General features: G+C 37.4%; 2 protein-coding genes across 11 annotated transcripts in view; both read right to left on the reverse strand.

Annotated features, from left to right (window-relative positions):
* TBCD (tubulin folding cofactor D) overlaps window positions 1–2745 on the reverse strand; it is a 135008-nt gene extending 132263 nt beyond the window's left edge. The window contains exon 1 of the mRNA XM_075169815.1: window positions 2657–2745. The gene's annotated coding sequence lies outside the window, so the exon portion shown is untranslated. The remainder of the gene's footprint in view (window positions 1–2656) is intronic.
* On the reverse strand, window positions 18–22079 carry FN3K (fructosamine 3 kinase). Of its 10 annotated transcripts, none has more exons than XM_075169820.1 (13): window positions 21931–22042; window positions 19463–19614; window positions 17942–18033; window positions 17375–17457; window positions 16850–16972; window positions 15947–16083; window positions 13200–13294; window positions 8563–8744; window positions 7356–7507; window positions 5938–6029; window positions 4621–4703; window positions 3644–3766; window positions 18–2822 (listed from the first exon to the last, which is right to left on the reverse strand). In XM_075169820.1, exons 2-13 carry the CDS (start codon window positions 19603–19605, stop codon window positions 2484–2486), a joined length of 1644 nt encoding a protein of 547 aa, XP_075025921.1. In that variant the 5' UTR covers window positions 19606–19614; window positions 21931–22042; the 3' UTR covers window positions 18–2483. The 10 variants fall into 10 exon arrangements, with proteins under 10 accessions (XP_075025921.1, XP_075025922.1, XP_075025928.1 ...); XM_075169819.1 differs by having other exon boundaries at window positions 421–2822; window positions 21903–22079; XM_075169821.1 differs by lacking the exons at window positions 17375–17457; window positions 19463–19614; window positions 21931–22042.
* Window positions 22080–22130: the final 51 nt, after the last annotated feature.

A 22130-nucleotide genomic window follows, 5' to 3' on the forward strand; every position in this document is an offset into this window, starting at 1 on the left:
ATTATATGGTTAATATAATAACTCATTATCTAAATCTCATTAAATTCTGGAAACAAAGTTTGAAAGCCGAAAGCTACAACTACAGAAAAAAAAATGGAAGGGAAGCAAGCGGGCAGACTCAAACAAATGCCTGCCCCCTCACAGCAGTTGCTCTCTCTCATGCCAGATTCTTTCCCGTTCCCTTTCTCAGGAAGATACTTTGTCATATTTCACCCCAAGACATACCACGTCTCCATCCGCTCTTCTTTCTCCCCACGCTTTCCCCCCAGCCACTGAATGTTTTACCAGGTAACAGCACTTCTTTTCCACTTCTCTCTTGACATATCGCCAACACTAGAAAACTAAAGTCGGGGTCTAAAGTAGACGTTTACTAAGTCACCTCAGGTTATCTTTTTACTTAATAAAAAACAAACTTGAAGGACCAGACCAGCTGACAAACTAAAATGGGTGCTCAGGGTGAAACGAGTCACCTTCAGAGGTGCTCGTTTCTCTCCGTTGATTATAAAGGAAATTCAGGGAGACACTTAAGTCTGGTCAGGACGTTAGGACAGGTAACTTCTCTTTCCCAATATCCAGCAACTCCATCCACACCCAAATATCTTACTTTCAGGCTCAACTTTCGTTAACGCAAACCACAATCACAAGATGCAGGTACACCAAATGCCTAGTTTCTGCAAGTATTTTATTTGAGAAGGAGAAATTTTAAGTTCACATGTACTTTCCAATGTAATATATGTATTCGTGTTAACATTAATAAATACTAGTATGCATGCACTTTGCTGTTTTCTCAGACCTGGATCTTCTAGCTATCAGCTATGATTTCAACTGTATTCTAACTCTATTATTCCACTTTTCCACTGTTATAATTGTATTAAGTGTTATAACCACACTGTTACAACTTCCCTAATTAAGCAATATACGAAATTAAATTGTGACCTAATTGTAGCCCAAATTCAAAGGAAGTAAAAATTTTTAACTACTTGTATTATATTTACAGAGAATGAAATGTGTTTTTTTAAATAGTATAAATTACGACATCGACCTTTAAAGTTTATGAAATCTTCATAGCACAGCCATTTAAAGCTGAAAAAAAGTCTAAACATATTTCAGCATTTTTTAATATAACATTTTAGCTATTAGTCATGACAACCATCTGAAGCCTAAACACGTAAGTCCAGTCATTCTTATTCAAATTTTCTGATTCACATAAGCATTTGTCGGACTGCACTTACATCTACTTTCTTTACCACTTTCTTCCATTAAAAGAACATGGATTTCTTAATGTAGTCTAACTCACATTGTATGCCAATATCTTTGTTGCACAGTTTTCTGCCCAAATTCTCATTGCCTATATTTTCTGTAAAAATAAAGCAGTTAGGAATATTAAAAAACAAGATAAAGCCATCTAATTTGACACTCTTCCTTCAATAATCCAGCAGTGGCAGAACAGACTAGCTTTGCCTGCTGCACATTATTTTATAAAATTGAAAATACATCAAGACCAACCAACACAGTAGCAATAGATGCTTTCTTGCCATCAAAACACTAAGCTTCCCTCCCACTTTTTGCTATCTTTTTACAAAGTTATTTAAATATGTTACTATCGTAGTATAACACACTAAAATATCATACTAAAACTATGATAAGTTATTATGAAACTTGTGTTGTAACAACCCACTTTCTGACCATACGATTAATTACCAAGGAACTACAGAGACATCCCTTTTAAGAAATACCACTAATTAATTAATTATTAATTAATTAATAATTAAATTTCTCATAGGAAGAAAAAACCAAAAGCATGTAAGTAAATTACATTAAATTAAAATAAATATTAGAAATGTTATTAATTATATATGCTTGCCAAGTGCAGTCCAAGGGCCTTGTCTACTCTTTAAATCAAAAAGAGAATGTTTTCATTTTTAGATTCATAGAATCTGATTTAAATTTTGGATCAGGACACTTAACATGGGAAATGAAAGACGACGGAAATATAAATGGGAAAAGGGACAGAAACAGAGAGAGAAAACTAAAACAGAACAAAAAGGGGGACAGGTAAGGAATTAGTTATTTCTTCCAGCACCACAATCCCACAACAATAGCTGTCAATAATGAACTGCCGATAGAGCAGCAGCAGAAGCGGCAAGATGCAAACAACTGTGGGAACGCAGCAGCTAAGATGCGAGACTCTCTACAGAGAGTAAGGTTAGGCTGACTGTCATGCTACTTTTCCTACCTAGTGGAGTCTTCACAAACAGTGCAGTCTTTTCCTTCAGTAGGGTATGAACCTGTGCTAGTAAACTAGTGTATAAATTAAAAATTATACAATCACTCTTAACATTTAGCGAGGCTCAAAAGTGTACTAAGCCTTTTACATGTCAGGTGTTTTATCATCGATATTAACTCCTAGTTTGTGTTACTTCTGATAAGCAGGGGCTGTTCATTACTAAGGGACTATGTCAGAATTTCTCAAACCTATCTGGTTACTTTAGAAGTTTTCTCATTACATTTAGGGTAGATCCCCTGTACCCCATCCCAAAATGGTTCCAGTGGTTTATGTAATTAAAGAGCTGATACAATTTGTTTCGTTTCTCAAATCCTGGAGCTTTGGGTATTTTACTGTGATAGGCGGAGAAAAAACAGCTGCTAAACCCACCAAACATTCCAGCAATGGCCAGTTCAAATTCAGAATGGCCATAGAAGGAAGCAGGGTCAAAGATAATTGGCCCAGAGTCGTCCTCAGCCACATTTCCTGCCCACAGGTCCCCATGCAGGAGAGCAGGAACAATTTCTACGTCACAGAACATTTCAGGAATCTTTAGCTGAAAGAGCATGAAAAAACATGCAACAATTAAAAAGTTTTGAACAAAATATTAAATGAAACAAAGTACTGTAGTATAAAAGAGAATAAGCTGGTTAAATACTGCCTGTTTTCAGTCCTCATGGAGCGCTTTTGAAGTTGGTGGCTACAAGCATAAACCTGAACTGTAAGCCAGTAATAAATGTTCTTGATTGTTCTTGACAGAGCTTAGCAAATAATTTAATTCAGTCTAGTATCAATAGCTAGTATTAATGTATCATTTCTAGACATGGATAGTATTAGCTGTCACAAGAAATATAAAATAAATTTCATGTAAATTAAAAGGTTTCAGTGGCAAAAAGGGCAGCAGTAAACATCTACACCAATTAACCAAAATTAAGGAACAAATTTGTAATATAGAGCTTGCAGAGAAATACATTCCTGGCTGTTTCCTAAGTGCTGCATAGAGTGTGACCTGAACCACAGTCTCAGCTGTGAGCCTGGATCATTTAAAAAAAAAAAAAAAAAAAAAATCTGCCTGGGCAGCAGAATCTTACCTATTTTGCAACACCAAGTTCTTAGATAGGATTTACCATCTTACTATCATTAGCTGTATTCTAAGAAATCAACGTCAGTGTTGAATTGCAGGTTTATTTTCACTATCTATTAAAAAACTGAAAGAGCAACATTAATTCTTTTCAGCTGACAATGTTGTTGGACCAGCTGTGAAGCTAGTCAAGTTATCATTAAAAGCTATGTAAATCTCTTCTAAAACACCTTTAAAATTCCACTGATACATATTTGCTAACATTCTAAAAAACAGATTTAAGACACGGTTCATACTTTTAGCTGTGACCAAAGTTCCCTGGCTTCTCTGTCTCCATAATCTTTTTCAATCAAATCCAATTGAGCTTGGAGTCGGTGACGAATAAAGAAGGAAGGCCAATCACTCTGCCATTCATTCACCTAGAAAATATGATACAGAGGTTTGTAATAAACAGTTTTAAGATATACATAGTCAATATTAATAATACATAGATATCAAGTTAAAATATTCGATGCTGACACAATGGCCTAGCCAATGTTAGTATGACCTACGCACAATGTTATTAGACATTTCTTTGTTCTTTTGGGAGTGATGCTCTCTTCCATGTTTAGGTGGAACTGTCTTTAACATGAGATATAAGTTGAGGTTCTGGCTATTTTCATTCACTCATATTTTCTTAATGTATTTTAGAGGGAGAGTTTCTGGTGAGATCATTTCAGTTGTTCCATATTATATTCCAAAATCTTTCTGGAAATGCAAAAGTATTTGTTCATTTTTATTGGATAATGCATTTCTAATTTGGTGAAAAGTACTTAGCAAAGAGTTTGAGATATTGAAAGTTCATTCAGTTAAATAGTAGAAAGAAATTCTACCATGTGCAGAGCCAGCAAATGACTGATCTACCCCCTAGAGCCCTTTCCAATGTCTTATGTGATGTGTTACATGAAGAGGCTCTCTAAAAGCAGTGGATTTTGCCATTTGAGATCCATATAGTAGAAGTTTAGAAAGACATGGTATGTGAAGGCATACTTATTTTATTAAGTATCACCAAGCTAAAGAACCACCACATAATTTCAAATTCTTATTTGACCCACTGTGTCTGCTTGCCACACACATTGAATAGCCATCATATGCCCTTCACTGTCAGGTCAGAATGAAACAGTGAAAGCAAAACTGTGATCATAACGCTGAAAGGCCAATGAAACAAGCTTTTGTATAAGGAGTTCATAAAACTATATGAGTACATGTTAGCTTTCACAGGCATGGAACGTACCTGTGGTATATAACCACAGCAAGTGGCTGTATGGAATCCAAACTTATCCACATACTGAGACTCAGAGTGACCTGCTCCTTTACCTAAGAAACAAAATAAATATTGGGAGTTTTGAGATCCTTACATAGTAAAGTTTGCAAACACAGAACTAAATTTCAGAGAATAGGCATACAAATTAATTTTAAGCAATAAGTTACACTTATTTCATGGTCACAACCCTCTCTAAAGATGGAAAGAACTCTCTTAAACTTGAAGATACTGAATGGAAATGGAGGCACAATTATTCACAGTTAGTGACTTTTCTTTGGAAAAACAAGTTAGACATTCAGGAACAGAGTCCAGATACCAGATTCGCAATCTACTGTTCCGACACTTGAATATGTTGTCATTAAACATGGCTTATTTTTGATTCATAGATTATTTGAGACCTACCAGTAATTTGGCCTTCACTCAAAAATAACGGATTATAGTATGTCCACCACTAAGACTCAAACCCTGTCCATCCCTTAAGTCATAGGAAAGACACAGATACAGACTGGTGGTTCAAATTTTAATACTAACAATTCTAAAAGAGTAATTCTTTGTATAGCTTCCTTTTTTTTTTTCATTGACGCCTTAATCCACTTTCCAAAGAATGATGGAAGGTGTTTTCATTGAAGTCAACAGAAACCGGGTCATGACCTTACACTGCTGAATTACAGTTGTCTTCTAGGAGCAGCAATTGTTCTATATTTTGCTATGTATTTGAGTTCAAAAATGTAATCCCCAACATCTTTAAAGGGGAACTTAATTATGTGTTTACTAACTGGGACCATATTCTGTAATAAGTTAATTGTCTAAACCAACAGTAAACAAAAAAAGAGGATGTCTGCAAGGTCAAGAACATTTTAAGAGATGGATGGTACAGGAGGCTGAAAGGTTTAACTGACACTGAAAAAGACAACTAGTCCAGATTTTCAGTTTGACTTATAAAATGTTGAAAGCTCTGAAATATTATGAAATATTAGCACTATTTCTTACTAAATTTCAGTATCCGCATAATTTTATATAACAAAGTATATACAAAATGAAGAATTAAAAATAACCTTGACAAAACTAAATCAATTTAAAATGATATGTTTAAAAATTATAATAGTAACTATAGCTCCTGTGTATATAATGTACATTTGAGAAGTGTGGCATAGGGACAGAAGGGACATATCTCATGAAACTGTCCCAGTATTGACTTTAATTACCATTAAAATTATAATGCAATACTCTATCACAGCCAAATGAATTATTTAATTTTTGGTTTAGTATAGGATAACAATACTCTACCAATTGTGTTTCCCTCCTTTCGCAATCTCTCTCCAAGTTTCTGGTTATAAAGATGAAGATCTGCTATCTGCTCTCCAAGCTTTGAAGAATATCTGCAGGATCAAAAAAACCAAAACTGAAACAAGACAAGTGAACAAAATATTACGGAGAAAAAAAATCTCTATCAAATATGACCAAGTATATTTTTGGCAAACATAGAACCTTAATCAACTTCACAAGTACATAACAGGGAGCAAATGACTAGACAACAACTCTGAAGAAACAGGTTATGACAGATAATAAAATTAACATAAGTCAATGCTCTTGCAAGAAAGGTAAACAGAACACAAGGTTGTATAAACAGGAGCATAGAGTGCAAGAGGATCAAGTAATCCTCCTTATCAGCTCCACGTTAATAAGCAGAGAATAGAACATGGTATCTACTTTTGGGCCTCATACTTCGAGATCAGCTGAACAGCAATAAGAACAGTAAGTTTAAAAAGAAGCCATAGGCAAGGATTGAGTTGAGGTTGCTTAATGCAGAAGACAGAAAACTGTTAAAATATTGCACAGATATCTGAACAGGAGCTGCAAAGATGGAAACTAATTTCTTCTCCATGCCCAGAATGGGTAGAAAATAACGGGTTTAAAATTGCAATCAGGACGACTGAGGTCAGACATTAGAAAATCTTTCCTAGGAACAGTAAGATGGATTGGAATGGACTGTTTGGGGGGGCTGTGGAATTGCCATTGTTCTCCCAATAAAAATAGATAGGTTGGACAAACAACTGCCGGAAGAGCCATAGGCATTACTATGTTCCCGTAGAGGCCTGGAACAAAGCAGATAACTCCTGAAAGTCTGTGTTCAGGAGCCAATGACTCCTGAATTCCATGTTCAGTTTGGTTGACGGACAAAATGGAACTTCATGTTATATATCCATTTAGTTCTGCCTCAAACCTAGTGCCTTTAAACTAGTTGACTGGCTACAATCATACTTAAAGGTTATACTTAGAGAAGCAGAGGTTTCAAAGACATAAGAAGCCTGATAGGCTGGGAAAAGAAACTCAAATGAAAAATCCCATGAAGAAAAGATGGGCTAAGCTCAGCCATTATCACATTCACTTTAGTAGCATCTCAGCACATGTGGACCAGCATACAAAGCTCTAGGCTAGTGATAGCATGTCATTTCTATTGCAGGTACAGGGTCAGGGAAGAGCAAAATATGGGGAAGGAGTGTATACACACTCATATATATAGATACGTATATATATATGTGTTTTTAATATGTACACATACACACAAACACAGATCTTGACAGATATAAGCTTTATCTCTGAGAGAATAGAGAGGTTCTTCTCATGAAGTTTTCTGACTGACTGGAAGATATAAGAAAATATGCCCCAAAACATAGTAAAAAGAAAAAGATGTACAGACGTACTTGTTGAGGTGCTTCATCTTTAGGTACTCCATGACAAACATTGCTCCTCCTCCAGGTAAGTCAATTACTTTAATAGGCTGAGGCACTCTCACAATATTGGTTTTCTGAATAGCTTCCAAACTTGCCATTTCCCCTTCAAACATTTTTCTAGCCTGTCAAAGAATAAGAATATCCTTGGGCTAAACTATGGATGTCTGCAACAAGTACTTTGGAAAAAATGGCCTTGTTTACAAAGTTACAAGGAGTTAATTCATCCTGATAAAAGAATGTAGCTGCAGCAAGGTTTCCGTCCACACAGGGAGACTTCAGTACCTTAATTTTAACTTCTTTTTTCCCCAAATACATTCCAGGGTAGTAGGATACATTTCACCATGATTTTCAGCTGCTTATGGAGATACCAAACTACTCAGACATAACAGTATCTCTAAGGATAATACCCAAGACCTCCTTCTTCAAAACCACAGATGAATCACTACTGAATGAAGTAAAAGATTGAATCCTTAAACTGGTTCGCCTTTCCGTGCAGGTCAATGGCCACCAGATGGAGACGACAGTACAAATATTAAGCCTGTACTCTGCATTTTTGAAGTAAAGATGCTGCTCTTCACAACAGTTTTAGGATGTTTTTCATATTGATAAAGCAAATTTCTGATGCACTGTGTTGTTACAAAAAGCAATTGAGTATTCATTCAGTAACAGAAAAGTCAAGAGGTTGGCCTGAAAAATTGCAGGAATCTTACTGCTAGAAATACAAAAAGCAATGGGGAAGTTTGAAACCTCTGTAGCTTTAAAAATAATACATGAGTTTTAGCACTGGCATCCTGTTTCCTTCCTTCCTCCCTCCCTCCCGTTATTCTATCCTCCCAGCTGAAACAAAAGTAGGGAATGCAAATCCAGCTTTAAGCTTTTCCAAACTCTAAGTACAATAACAGCTCTGTGCTTAGCCTCCTTTGTACATACTGCAATGCCAATTCCTGTTGCTGAGGGTTATCATATTGCATTACACATCATTTTGCATTAACCAAAGCTGCTGCATTAACACTTGATATAAAATAGACTACAGCTTTTAAAAGAAAACTGAAAGGAAAACTGGAATAATTAAAAATCAGCCTGAAAATGCAAAACTCTATTAACAATCAGGTGCTTTTAAAAGAAAAAGCTCTCTACATGAATAATAATTAATAGTTAAATATCTGCTAGCATTAACCTGAGGTTTGTGGTTGATTTTAACAAATACTCGTCCACTGTCTGTTTCATAACCTTGGCTTTGGCTAATGTATCCTCCTCCCGAGCTTCCAAATGCCTTCAGAACGGAAGTTTTCAATTCTGTTTTCAGGATTTTTTCCATGGTAATTTCCAGGCTGCTGCAGCTGCTTTCTGCTAAATCCACTGCAAAACAAGATTAAAGGTTTGGGTCCTTCTTTCACTGTCACTCTGCTATGAGGTAAAAGGGCCACCCACCAAATGAAAAAAAAAATATAGCAGCCAAAAGAAAAGCAAATCCAGAGATAATGTTTCAAAATGCTTTGTTTCCCATGCGCTTTTATCGCTATAGATGAAAAATAAAAATCTCTAGAAATATTTGGTAGAATAAAATTGAGAGGTGTGTCCTGGGTCCTCTCTCGACTGTGCTGAGAGCTGCTGGTATTTGTAGTTTGGACCCGTTTTTCTTTTTTAAGCTCTGTGATCGCATTGGTAGAAGAGGTCATTTTTAAACCAATCCACTAGAGGGAGTTTAAATGCAACGGTACAAATTGCGCACGTGTTGTATTGTGGTTATTTAAGATATGACAAAGTTACAGTCTATAAGGATGCAATTAAATCATGCTGCTGACCATAAGTCAGCCACCAGAAATATGTGGAAAGGTTGGTGGGTTTTTTCTCTGCTTGTAGTTGCTTTGTGTGGACTGGAGTTCTGTTGTCATCACTGAGATCTTTAGAATGCTTTCCCTTCTTGGGACATAATTCGATCTCCTGTAAGAGACAGTCGAAAGATTTTCATTGCCTGAAAGTTACTGAGCTAGTAAAGTGCTCAGGGCTGGACATTATCAAGTGAAAATTCATAGTACAAGCATCAAGCTGGTAATAAACTAATTTGGGATACTGTTCCTATATGCTTCTCCAGATTTAACGTGATCTTTAGGACGTCATTTTACCTTTTTATCTCCTTTCACAGTCTGTAATACACAGAAAGAAGATCCCTACGGTACTACTAAATTTAATCACTTCATAATTGCAAAGTGCACTGACACCCTCAGGTATAAAGTGTTAAATGTTTAAAACATGTTAGCATAACCCAGACCCTACAATATTTGTTTTAAGAATGTCTCTATAAAGATAACGTATTTGGTTAGGTGGCTATGACCGACTCCTAGCACAGTACAATCCGTGGAAAAGGCTGCAGTTCTTGTGCTCACTTGGAGCAGCAATGCCTACCCAGGGAATTTGTGGATTCTGTTGCCACTGTTGCACTTTGCTTTCAAGCATTTATCTCTCTTTTCAATACTATTTGTTTGCATTGATTCATATAAGCTATTTGGGTTTGACAGAGAAAGGAATGATTACTGGACAAATACTGGCTTCATTTAGGTAGGCTTTTCACTACATTCACAAATGGAGTCCTACATGGAGTGAAAAATATTGGTATAGTACAAGTTATTTCTCAAACAAGTAATTTCTCAGAACATAGCTCCTCATGGTACACAGAGCAGCTGGAACATAGCAGACCTCAAAGGGACAAATCGGCTAAGGAGGAACTTTTCTAACATCCAGATTTATTTGAGCAGGACATTGCTTATCGAGTAAGAGCACAAGCTGGAAAAGTGCAGCTTGTGACCTGGACTCAGAAACAGCGATTCAAATACAGAAGAGTACTCAAGAACAGCGAGAAGCCATATTCAAGATTAGACGTATAATGCAGAGGTCCAACCAAGATGTGTAAAGTAACCAGTGACTGCTTTGGCAATCCTTCTACTAAGTCCAGCTGTAATATTTTATAACTGATATACTAACTGTAAAATAGATTATTCACAAAATAGAGCTACAGAAAGTAACGTTGGGGAGAGGTAGAGAAGAGTCAGAACTTACTGTAGGAGTCTCAAGTAGTTTGTCCATACACTTTCATGGAGCATTTGTGCCTAGAAAGTGAGACACAGCTGCTAAAGCAAACAACCATGCCTGGACCAAAGAAAGCTTAAAGCATAAGGTCTCAGTATGTATATTAAATCACAGTAAACCAGTGCACATGCACTCAAAGCAACTTGATTATGGCTGTAGATCTTGGACAGTTTGAGGCAGCTAGTTAATATGACTCATGACCGATTTATAGATAGTGAAAACGCCAAGCAATTTGAATTTCAGGATATATGAAGCCCTAAAGAGTACCCTACTATTAGAACAATGGTCTCCAACTGCTGAAAGGAGGGAATCATACCCTACGTTGCAATGGAGCACCTGAGGAAAGGAGTAAAGTTTTTTGGCAACAAAATAAATTACAATGAGCAGGGACCCTTATTTCTGCATAGTGAAAGATACCCTAATTAATTTTTCTATTTACCTGTTAAGGAAAAAAAAAAAACAAAAGCCCCAAAAAACAGAACAAACAAGGAGAATGGATCTTCATCCACAATATTACTACCGAACCCAAAATTTTTGCAGTCTAGTATGCCATGGACTTCTCTTCTATGATTTCCGGTGAAGATGCCAATAGTTACCGACTGTAACACTTCTTTCAGCATTCTGACATTTTATTTCATTTTTGGTTAAACCAGAAACAGGACTGTGTTAATCCAAATATATTGCATCACTTACATAGTAGCCAAGAGATAGGAAAGCCTTCCATTTGCTTCCATGCTGGATCAGTATTTAACTAATGCAGAGGTGAAAGGCCTGGTTTCCTAATGTTTTTGTTCATGTTGTTTCCAGTCAAGCAACTTTGAACATCATTTCAAACACTGTAAGTAAAACAACTCAAAAGCGTCCTAGAGGGACTCGAAGGAACAGAGTGCTTGAAAACACCCACTGGTAGGTCAATGAAACCTACCACAAACAATTCAGCACCATGGCCAGATCACAAAGGAAAATATTAATTGCGTCCATGAGATGTGAGAAGACGGTGAGGAATTACAAAGGGCTATTTATGTGAGCGTTGTTCGGCTCCTGGTTTAAAACCTATCCTCAGGGTTATGCTTGCAGTGAAGTTTGTTTAGCTTCCCAGCTTTTTTCTTCTTGTTTTGCTCACAACTGCTTCTAATATGTTTGTTGTCAAAGACTGTCCAGAAGACAGATATCCCCATGCATACCAATGAGAAAAAGACTGTTTACTTCTCCTTTGGGAGTAACAGTATCTAAAGAATCATAGGAAACAAAGAAGCTATATAGAACAGTGTAAGCCAAGAGCAAGAAAAGACTTTCCATCATAAAAACCTCCTTCCTTTGACAGAAGTTATAGTTTCTCAGTAAAGAACTATCCAAGGACAAATAATTCAGAGCTCCTTTAATCCTGTAGATCTGATCTTCAGTATAATTGCACAAACTGTAGTTCTATATACAATATTAACCATGTCTTGGGAGATTTCAGTGAATTCTTGGAGACTTCAGTGAAAAATGTGTTGAAAAGTAATTGAGTATTATTTTACAAAGAAAAAAAATAAAGCTATTGTGATTCTGGTGTGGCTTAGTTACCAGAAATATAATTTTCCCCTTAAATCTTAGTGCCTACAAGACAAGCTAATTATATGCCACTTCCCACCTGCTTTTACTTCTGCTAGAACAGTCCAGCATCAGTTAAAATCACCAGATCTATTTTGGAACAACAGTGAAGATGAAAAGCAGGAAGAAAAAGAGTACTAGAGTGCAACATTCATACCTGCAGGCAGTTTTTGCAGATGGCAGCAGTCCATGAGAATGACAACAAAAAAATCACACTGAAATGTAGGGTACATTCAGAAGAAATACAGGTTCTTGCAGAGAGGTTCAAAACGGATGTATTTTCACAATAAGGACAGTCAAGCCATGAAACAGGTAGCCCAAAGAGGCTGTGCAGCCTCCATCCTTGGAGGTTTTCAAGACCAGACCAGACAAAGACCTAAGTAACCTGGCGTGTCCTCATAGCTCATCCTGCTTTAAGCAGGAGATTGAACTAAGTCACTTCCTGAGGTCTCTCCCAACCTGAATTTTCCTATGATCTTAACCATTGAGTCCACATTTCCAAGTTTCCCTTCCCCTAACTCCTCTCCTAGGCAGAAGCTGATGTTATTAAAATTATGCACAATCATATCCCAACCTTTTAAATTAAGTTTAAATTAAAGTTTAGTTTAAATTTAGTTTAAATTACTTTAAATTAAGAAAAAAGATCTAAAGAGATCTGGTTTTCAAAGTATTAAAAATACATGCCTTGAGATGCTTTAGTCTACGTATGCCATACATGTATTGTGATCCATCTTGAGAAAAGACTTAGAAACATGAGAGAATATTACAATTTTTTACAATATACAAATACATGTACACAGTATATTTAAGAAAAAAATCAGTGATTCTTTTACCTTTTTTTTCTTGTACAAACAGGAATGGAAAGTCAGCAAAATTATGATACAGAACCAGGAAATATGGAATGAGAGCATGGGTACAAGGAAACATGCTCATTGGATTTAGAATGCACAGAGGGAGCCAAGAGGAAGGAATATATAAGAAGGAAAAGCAGAACACATTAGCTTTAAACTATGAGAGAAGGAGATAAAGAATAACAAAGGCACACCTGGAACACAGAATGCAACAAAATTATCAAAGATAATTCTAAGAGCAGTGCAGAACTACACAATACGCAAGAAAAAAAACCTACCTTACAGAACCACAGCAATTTCTTCTTAAGGATCCACCAGCAGCCTGCCTTCAGAAAAGAAGATTTCATCCCCTTCTCCATCCTCTGATTCAACTGCTGTCTATAAGAACTCAAAACCAAGGGATCCATGGTACAGTAGAGCTTGCTATTACAATCCATTTGTATTCCTGTTTACACCCCTTCCATTTTTAACTGTAGCACAAAATGGCTTTGAAAAAATGAGCATAATATCCCTTAAATTAAAACTCTAAATACAATTGTTTCTATTTACATAAACTGCATACAACACAATTTTCCTTCAATCACAAAAATATTTTCATTCTATTCTATTTGGAAAAGGTGATCTTTGAAGACTTACTGTTTATCACTCAAGTCTATGACTGACAGAAAATCCACCTTCATTATCACTTTTCACCTTCTAATGATAAAAATTATTTACGTATTTTAGCAAAATAAGTATGTTGATTTGTTGAAGATTTGTAAACAGAATGAACTTGTTAAATAACTTCTAAATAACTTCTAAATTTATTATGAAGGCATATGGAAATGAACAGTTAAAGGATCTAACCAGACTGACTGCTGGCTAAAATTCCACAGCATTTCTTCAATCACCTGCACTAAGCAGTGTTAAGTTTGGGTGAATGGGATAAGGATAGGGGCATGGACATAACATTTCATCAACAACGTCCAAACAGCTGGTACAATACATAAAGTTTGAAGGCACAGATAGGACCTCAAATGATACTGTAACCAAACAGCATGTAAATTTTCTTCAGTGACACACTGCTCCAAATTAAAATCCATGACCACATTCCCATCAACACCTTTGTTGACTATAATTGTCCAACAAACTAGGGACCTTTAATAGGTTAGAGCAAGTAGCTTCCCGAGAATGAATGCAAGCTGTAAGGTTTTTATTCAGAAAACAGAGACAACAATAATCAACTGGGAAACTTTTTATTTAAGCAACAAGGTAAAAGTAAAAGTTATTCTACCAAGCAAGGCTTTAAAACTTTTGTAGCAAAAGTTAAACAGCCAGTGAGAAGAGTAGTAGAATTAAGGAGAGAAAGTTATATCAAGTGATAATCTTCTCTAAACTTGCTTCCAATTCTCATAACTGCAAAACCAGCAACTAAACAACCCTCAGTAATTTGCCAATATGTAGTTAAAAACATTTTTAATTAATTAAAGTCATTCCCAAACACTCAAAATGCATGTTAGGAATCATGCATCTCTCTCACCTACCTGGTATGCTTGCAGGAAAATCATTAGGTAGGAAATATCATTAGGTAGGAAATATCATTACCAGCCTACATCAAAAAGAGTACAATTTTAGTATTGCCATCTTGTAGGTACATTAACAGCTAGTCTGCAAAGCTATCGTTAAAGAACTTCTGACAGTGGTGTAGAGCTGCTGTTCTGTGAGTTACATTTTAACTTCCTTTGGTTTCACGTCTCTTATCCCAAGAGCTACAAAGTGCACTTAGTGGGGACTGAAGAAAAATGTTAGCTTATGGCACCTGTAGTCTAAACTACAGAAAATTTATGTGAAGCTTATAGCATGACCAGATGGCATTATCCTGTGGGCAACGACAACAGTCAAAAAGTACATCTTTTATTTCTATTAGTGAGACAGTACATCTTCACAGGATGTGTACATGTAAAGTGTCTTACCTGAAAAGATCTTTAAGAATGCATCCTATTGGACAAAAGCATAATCCAAAATAGAAAAGAGAGCTAGTTCTGGTGAAAACAAAATTGTAGGTAAGAGCCCACTGACTGGCAAGCACAGAACAACCTATAAGAAAGCCCTGAGGCACCAAAATGCACATGCCAGAAAAAATTATAAGCATTTTCAGACAGCTTTGTAACAGAACAGGAAGCAATCTCCATCCTATAGAATCACATTAACACAATGAATAGCAAGTCCAAATAATTTTTCCCATTATATAATTTTCTCGTTGACTTTCGAAGTATTTTGTTAACATTGTTTTCATGCATATAACTGGACATGAAGAGCTGAAAGAGTCTGAGCAATCTATCATGAAGGTGGCGGGGGAACAGCAAAAAGCAATGAGCAACTTTTTTAGCCATCTCCTCAGTAACTGAGAAAAGCAATTTTCCATTTCACAAACACTTCTCTAATGTTTTCCATTAGGGTGCAAATGCAAACCCTGGTATTTCTCTACTCTGAAGCACAATTGGTCCCTAAGAGAGAAGAACTTCCAAATAATTTACACTTGAGTGCTTGATTGGTATTAACTTGCCTAGCCTCAAGCATACAACGCTTTCTTGACACCGACAGATCTTTTGTGCAACTGAATAAACTCCTTCCTTAGATATTTCCCTCATAAAGCTATTCCCAACTATCCTAAAAAGGGATGACTATGTTACACTTGGTATTCAGCAGGACTCACTGATTCTAGGTCTTTAGCTGTGCAACAAGGTCAAGGGTCTAGTAGCTTTTTTCAACATTACTACTCCTGTAGTTGCGCTGCCAAGTATCGGGTTTTCCAAGCAACATAGGAAGTATCCTGCTTAAGCAGAAAGTCACTTTATAAGGTTTCTCATAATGTTTAGAGAAGACCCTCTGTACCCTGTACCAAAATGGTTCCAATGGTTCATATAATGAAAAAGCTGATAAAGCTTTAGGCGTTTCTCAAACCCTGCAGCTTTGGGAATTTTACTGTGGTAAGCAGAGTAAAAAGAACTGCTGAAGCCACCAAACATCCCAGCTATTGCAAGCTCATACTCTGAATGGCCGTAGAAAGAAGCCGGATCAAAGATAATTGGACCAGAATCATCCTCAGCTACATTTCCTCCCCAGAGATCTCCATGCAGGAGAGCAGGAACAATTTCTACGTCCGAGAAGAAACTGGGTATCTTCAGCTGCAGGGGGAAAAAAGCAAGATGTGTAAGTACTACATTTTAAGGTGAATGATTATAGAGTTTTATCTGCATACGTGCATGAATTGAAACTTCTTAAAAGTCCGTTAAAAAAAACCATAACTTGAAACAGCATAGGACCTAGTCAACAGAGATGCTGAGAAAATCAAGAGGATTCTATTTTTCATAAAAGCCAGCAGCTGAAGAATAGTCATCAAAATGTTTTTTACCACTAAGAAAATAAAAAATTAAAACTGCATTCGGTGCTGCAATATTGATCAGCTTTAATAATAATAACAACAACAACCACCACCATAACCACCCACTTCATCATTAGAAGGCTCGGGAATCTCTCACCAACCTTGAAGGGATTTCTGCAAAGCAGTACCCAAAAAGCTAATACTGCAGTCACTTAAATCAGATGCAAACCTTAAGTGAATAGCTGATGTGCAGAACAGTACTGCTTATATACATTTCTCATCATGAACATGTCACAGGGAATGAGAAATGTGAACTTGATCTAATATTTCCCAAACAGTAAGGCAAAGTGCTATTTGGCAAACATTCACTTTGGAATATTAGCATAGGGTGATGTGGCCAAAGCCATCATACCTTAGAATAAAGGGCATTTTAATCCCTAAAAGCTGGAGTCTCTTACCAACAGAACCTGGAGCATACCAACAAACAGGAACTTTGTTTTATGAAAAGAAAATCTAAACAACTGATACCTAGCTATCACTATAATGAGAACTGAGAGAACTTCTCCTACCTGAAGTTGTGCCCAAAGTTCTCTTGCTTCCCTGTCTCCTGAATTCTTTTCGATCATGTCCATCTGGGGCTGGATTCTTTGCTTGGCAAAGAAAGTCACCCAGTCATTCTGCCAGTCATTCACCTGAAGGAACAAGATTGTAGACGTTAGTTCTACACCACGCAAAAGACAGATTTTCTTCTTTTTCAAGTAAAGCATTTGAGGATTATATAGCCTTTGTGCTGATACCATCCAGGACAGTAAATGCTACTATTTAATAGAATGTTATCTTAAACATTAAATTAGGGAAATAAATAATTTTCTTTAAGTGATAAAAATCAAGAAATTGAAGAGCTATGAATGTCCAATGGAGCTGTAAGTGCTGCCCAAAGCACTACTTTCCTTAGCAGGCTGAACAATATTTTTTCTTTTTATGATTCCACAGAAATAAATGAATTTCCACCATGATTATTTTGGCCCTTTGTGTCACTGAAGGGAAAATAAGATAAACTTAAAATTCTATCAGGCTGATGAAGTACAACCTACCTGTGGAAGATAGCCACAGCAGGTAACTGTATGAAAGCCAAATTGATCCACAAACTGGACTTCCATTTGCCCTTGACCTTTACCTTTCAAACCAAAGACAAAAATCCAATACTAATGACAAGATTTTAAGCATCTACAATGCAAATGGACCTTAAAAACTACACAAGAGTACAATGCTGCTTCTACTGGGAATAAAAAAAATTGCACCTTAATAGTCTTTGTTACAATGGTTGTTGCAGTTGGTTTTTAAGTTTAAAGCTTGATGTAAAGCAGCTATATTATAATCTTCATAATCATATTTTGAGGTAGTGTATCTCCTCTGATACCATGTCCTTGCAGAAACTGGTTCGGGATCTCAAACTGAATAAACGTTTTGCTTACAGAGATCCAAACAGAGCAAACAAAAAGCAAAAAGACAACCCCCTGCCTGGGTGTTTTGTCCAAATCTATTTTCATAATATCTTTAGTGGAAGACGACAAACTTATCCTGAAATAACAAAAGCTATTTTAACTATTTTGTAGGTTATTATTAACTAGGTTAAATTTGCAAACAGCTGTGTACTGTACCAACTGTGGTCTCTTCTTTCTTGAGTTTCTCTCCAAGTTGCTGGTTATGAAGATGGAGATCAGCCAGTTGTGTTCCAAGCTTTGCTGAATGTCTAAGAAACAAAAGTATTCTTAGCAACACTGACATGAATGAATGAATCAAGTTCTTGATATTCCAGGAGTTACTTGAAAAGATTTGTCAAGCAAGTAAAAGAAGTTCTGCATCTTTAACAAAGTACATTTTCAAAGTATTCCAGTTAAAAACACTTTATCTTCCTATAAAGATTACGTATTAACATAGAATAAAATGTACTTAACATGATTGTTTCTGACAACACTATTAAAGTGAAAGTGAGCAGCAATCATAAATTTAATAACAATGAGAAACTATCAATTCTAATTTTCTGTGTGATATCAGTAAGATATCTGTAAGAAAAGCATGCACAGTATGTTATGCTTTTTTTTTTTTGCAAACTGTCTTTGGGAAATAGAGCCAAACAAGACTCATCCTCTCCTTTATACCTCTGTCTCCGGCTTCTCCTCTCTAAAAGGCCAGAAGATTGAAGAGTCAGGTGGGCCTTATTTATTTATCTATTTTTAATAGAAGCTTATCCTCTACACAGTTCAGAAGAGTCTTGCAGTACTTACAAACAACTCTTACAGCCAGTTGCCTCCCGTGTTAACAAAAGTATGTTCCTTTTCCTGTCTTTGACCTCTCACATCTTTCCCTGCTCTCAAGGCACTGACATTTCAGGCAAAGTTATTTCTTCGTTTTGTTCCTGTTAACACAGACTGTAGCTATCCCCTGAAATTTGATGCCAAAGGTTGCGTTTGCACACTTTTCATCTCAATCAGCCCAAACACAACAGGATTTCTGCTCTTTCTCTTGGAGCTCACTGAGGGATCATCACGAATTAGAAACTCCGGAGGATGAGCCGCATGAGGTATAAGACTTTAAGCTGGCTGCAGAAGTTCTGAGATTGGGATCAGAAATTGGTCATGCCCACCTCCCTAATGGAATCAGACAGAAATATTAATCATATTTTGATTTACTCAAGTGTTTGCACAGAGAAGGGCCAAAAGTTTGAAACTATCAAAATCAATGTAAAAATACTGCAATCAGGATTCATTCATTTGCGGAAGCGCCTCTGCATACTCATGACAAGCAATATTAAACACTGGTTCTTATACCAAAGGCAAGTACACAAAACAGGTGATCAGGTAGGTAATTTTCCTTACTGCAGAAAGGAACCTTACTACAAAAATCACTAATTACCTAAAAAAAAAACCAACCAAACAAAAAAACCCAAACAAACCCAAAACTAAACAAAACCCACACTCACTTCTTGATGTATGACCAATTTGCTAGGTGAAGCATTATGAAGTATTTATACAGTCCTCTGCTGTATAACTTCTGAAATGTATCTTGACTTGCTTTAAAAAAAAAATTAAAACAAGTTTCCCCTCTGAAAACAAGTGACTTAATTGTCATAATAATCAAAATTCCTGGTTAAAGAATGCAAAGATAATACTGTGTTTTACCTGTTTAGGCCTCTCATTTCCAAATGTTCCATCACAAACAGAGTACCACCCCCTGGCAGGTCTATAATTTTGATGGGTTTAGGCACTTTTATCGTCTGCGTTTTTAAGATGGCTTCCAAACTTGCCATTTCTCCCTCAAACATTCTTCTGGCCTGCCAAATATTAAAGGAAAGCATTAGTCTCTATGAACATCAGTCACAGGTAAACAAAGCTCTTTCACAAAACCAATCAAGGCTGTAAATGTTAAATAAAAAGCTTGGAGCAAGTGGCTACTTCAAATACAAGATACAGATAGATCCATACCACCAGACTTGACAGTAATTTTACAATTACAGAAATTTCACTTCATAAAGTCGAAGTGATGTAGGTTCTAGCATTCTCTGTAATCGTAAAAATAACTTAGAAAGTCTGTTTACCATTGAAGGAGTGCAAACTGCATATATATAAAATGTAAGCAATATTTTATTAATGGATTATGCAACAAATGTCTAGAAAGCTATGGGCAATATACATCATCAGTTAAGAGACTAGAAGAATGGTGCTGACATTCATAGTCTTCATGACTTTCCTGACACAGACTGCTTAGTAATATAGCCGATCTTCAAAATAGTCTAATTTGCAGTCACAGGATGATTTTCCCTGGCCTATTTCTTTTGCCTTGGGGGGGGGGGGGGGGGCGGGAAGAATATCAATGATAGCAGCCAAATGCCCCTTACCGCACTTGCACACAGAAGCCCTTAGAACCCAAGCCACTACCAACTGCATTTGCTTTGAAGACATTCTGAATTTAGGACCTATTTCTGCAACTGTTATCCACACTGAGTAAAATCTATTCTCTTGAGTTGCCCCACTGACATCAGTGACACTAGTCACACGGAAAAATGCTACTCTAGAAGAGTTAGGCAGCGATTGCAGAAAAAGGGTACGTGGGAAATCTACAGTATCTGCTAAAAGCAAAAGCAAGGAAATATAATGAATAAAATAGAAATAGAATACTAGCCCTTTAGTACTGATACATGTAACAGTCAAAGGACAATTTGCAATAGACATTGACTAAAAATTCAGGAGATCAAGAATGAAGAACTGCTGAATTACTGAACCATGAGATAGCTTTGTTCAGACGAAATCAGTAAATACTGTATCTCTGTCTAAAGCATCATTCCAGGTTAAGTCAGCTGTTAACTTTAATAAACTAAAAACCACAGTGTTTTCTAAAGAACTTTGTTTTTCTAAAGAAACTGCTGATATACACCCACTGCTGCACACACAGCACAGCAATTTAATACAGTTTGGCAAAGTTTGCTTTAATCAGCACTCAGAATCCACACACAGGCAAAAGCATAGAAAATGAAGTGATTACTGAATAGAAAATCTATCCAGATCTTTTTTTCCAAGCCCTATCTTGTAGCTAGCTAGATTGTGTACCTAAATACACAATTAACAAAGGCCTAAGTGGAAGGGCTACATTGCTATCAATTCAAATTATTTTCAGTCTAATTTCAGTCTAATGTAAAGCAGGATAAACTTTCTGTATTTTCCCATGTTACCACCTCAGTGCATCCATCCAGCTCCCTGATATGATCAGAAAGTGTAGACAAATTTGGCATAGATATAGTTGCATACATGCTTTCAAAAACATTTGTTTGCTATTAAAGGGAAATACAAGTTCTGACTTTTGTTCTTCCGGTAAAGCTATCCATTTGACAGACACAAGTGTAGAGTACCTTTAAAGTAAATTCCACCTGATCTCTGCTTTTGCAAATAAGGATGTCATACAGGTATGTTGCATTATACTTATCTCTATCAAATGCAGATATCTACCTTCTACAGTTGCTGGTACCACGTATTGAAAAGACAAAGCAGAAAATCTTGAACAACAATTGTGGAAAAATATCATTTATTGAGAAAAGCTCCTTCTTATGTGCAGGGAATTACTGCTTTTGTTACAACAAAGAAAGATGCATACCCTTAGTAGTTAATTTTATACCTTCTAGGCATATGCAGCCACAGTCATACCACTGTTACCCCAGCCATAACTGACAACAGCATGACATTGTACTCTATGCCCTGGACAAATAATACTGATACCGCAACAGCGTCCCGCCAGAAACGCTGCTTCCCATCCCAGTGCCTACCCCCACCGCGGCCTCCCCATCCCCGGGCACCCCCACCACAAACCAGGCCCCAGACCCACAGCAGCCGCCAGCCAGACCCTCACAGGGCAGAAGCTGCCAAACGAAGCCGACCTCCAACCCCGGCGGCAGGCCACCTCCCTGACACCAGCCGTCGAAATTTTACTGATGCCAGCCGGCAAACCTCCCTCCATCAAGAAGCCGGGGCCAGCCCGCCGCCCATCTCCTCGGCGCGACCGCCCCTCACAGCTGCCTCCCCGCCCCGGGCTCCGCCACACGCACCCCACCCTCGACCCCTACCCCCACACCTCCGCCTTGGAGTTGCTCTTCACATACACCCGGCCGCGGTCCGTGTCGTAGCTCTGGCCCTGGCTGATGCAGCCGCCCCCCAAGTGCCCCGTTGACCGGAGCACCGCGGTGCCCAGCTCCCGCCTCAGCGCGTCCTCCATGCTGGCTGCCGGGACCAGCGCGGCACTGCGCCTGCGCGGGGCGGCTGCGCCTGCGCGGCGCCGCTAAGGGCGCGCCGGCAGGCGGGG

This window comes from Calonectris borealis, chromosome 20 (assembly GCF_964195595.1).
Source record: "Calonectris borealis chromosome 20, bCalBor7.hap1.2, whole genome shotgun sequence".
NCBI classification, from domain to species: domain Eukaryota; kingdom Metazoa; phylum Chordata; class Aves; order Procellariiformes; family Procellariidae; genus Calonectris; species Calonectris borealis.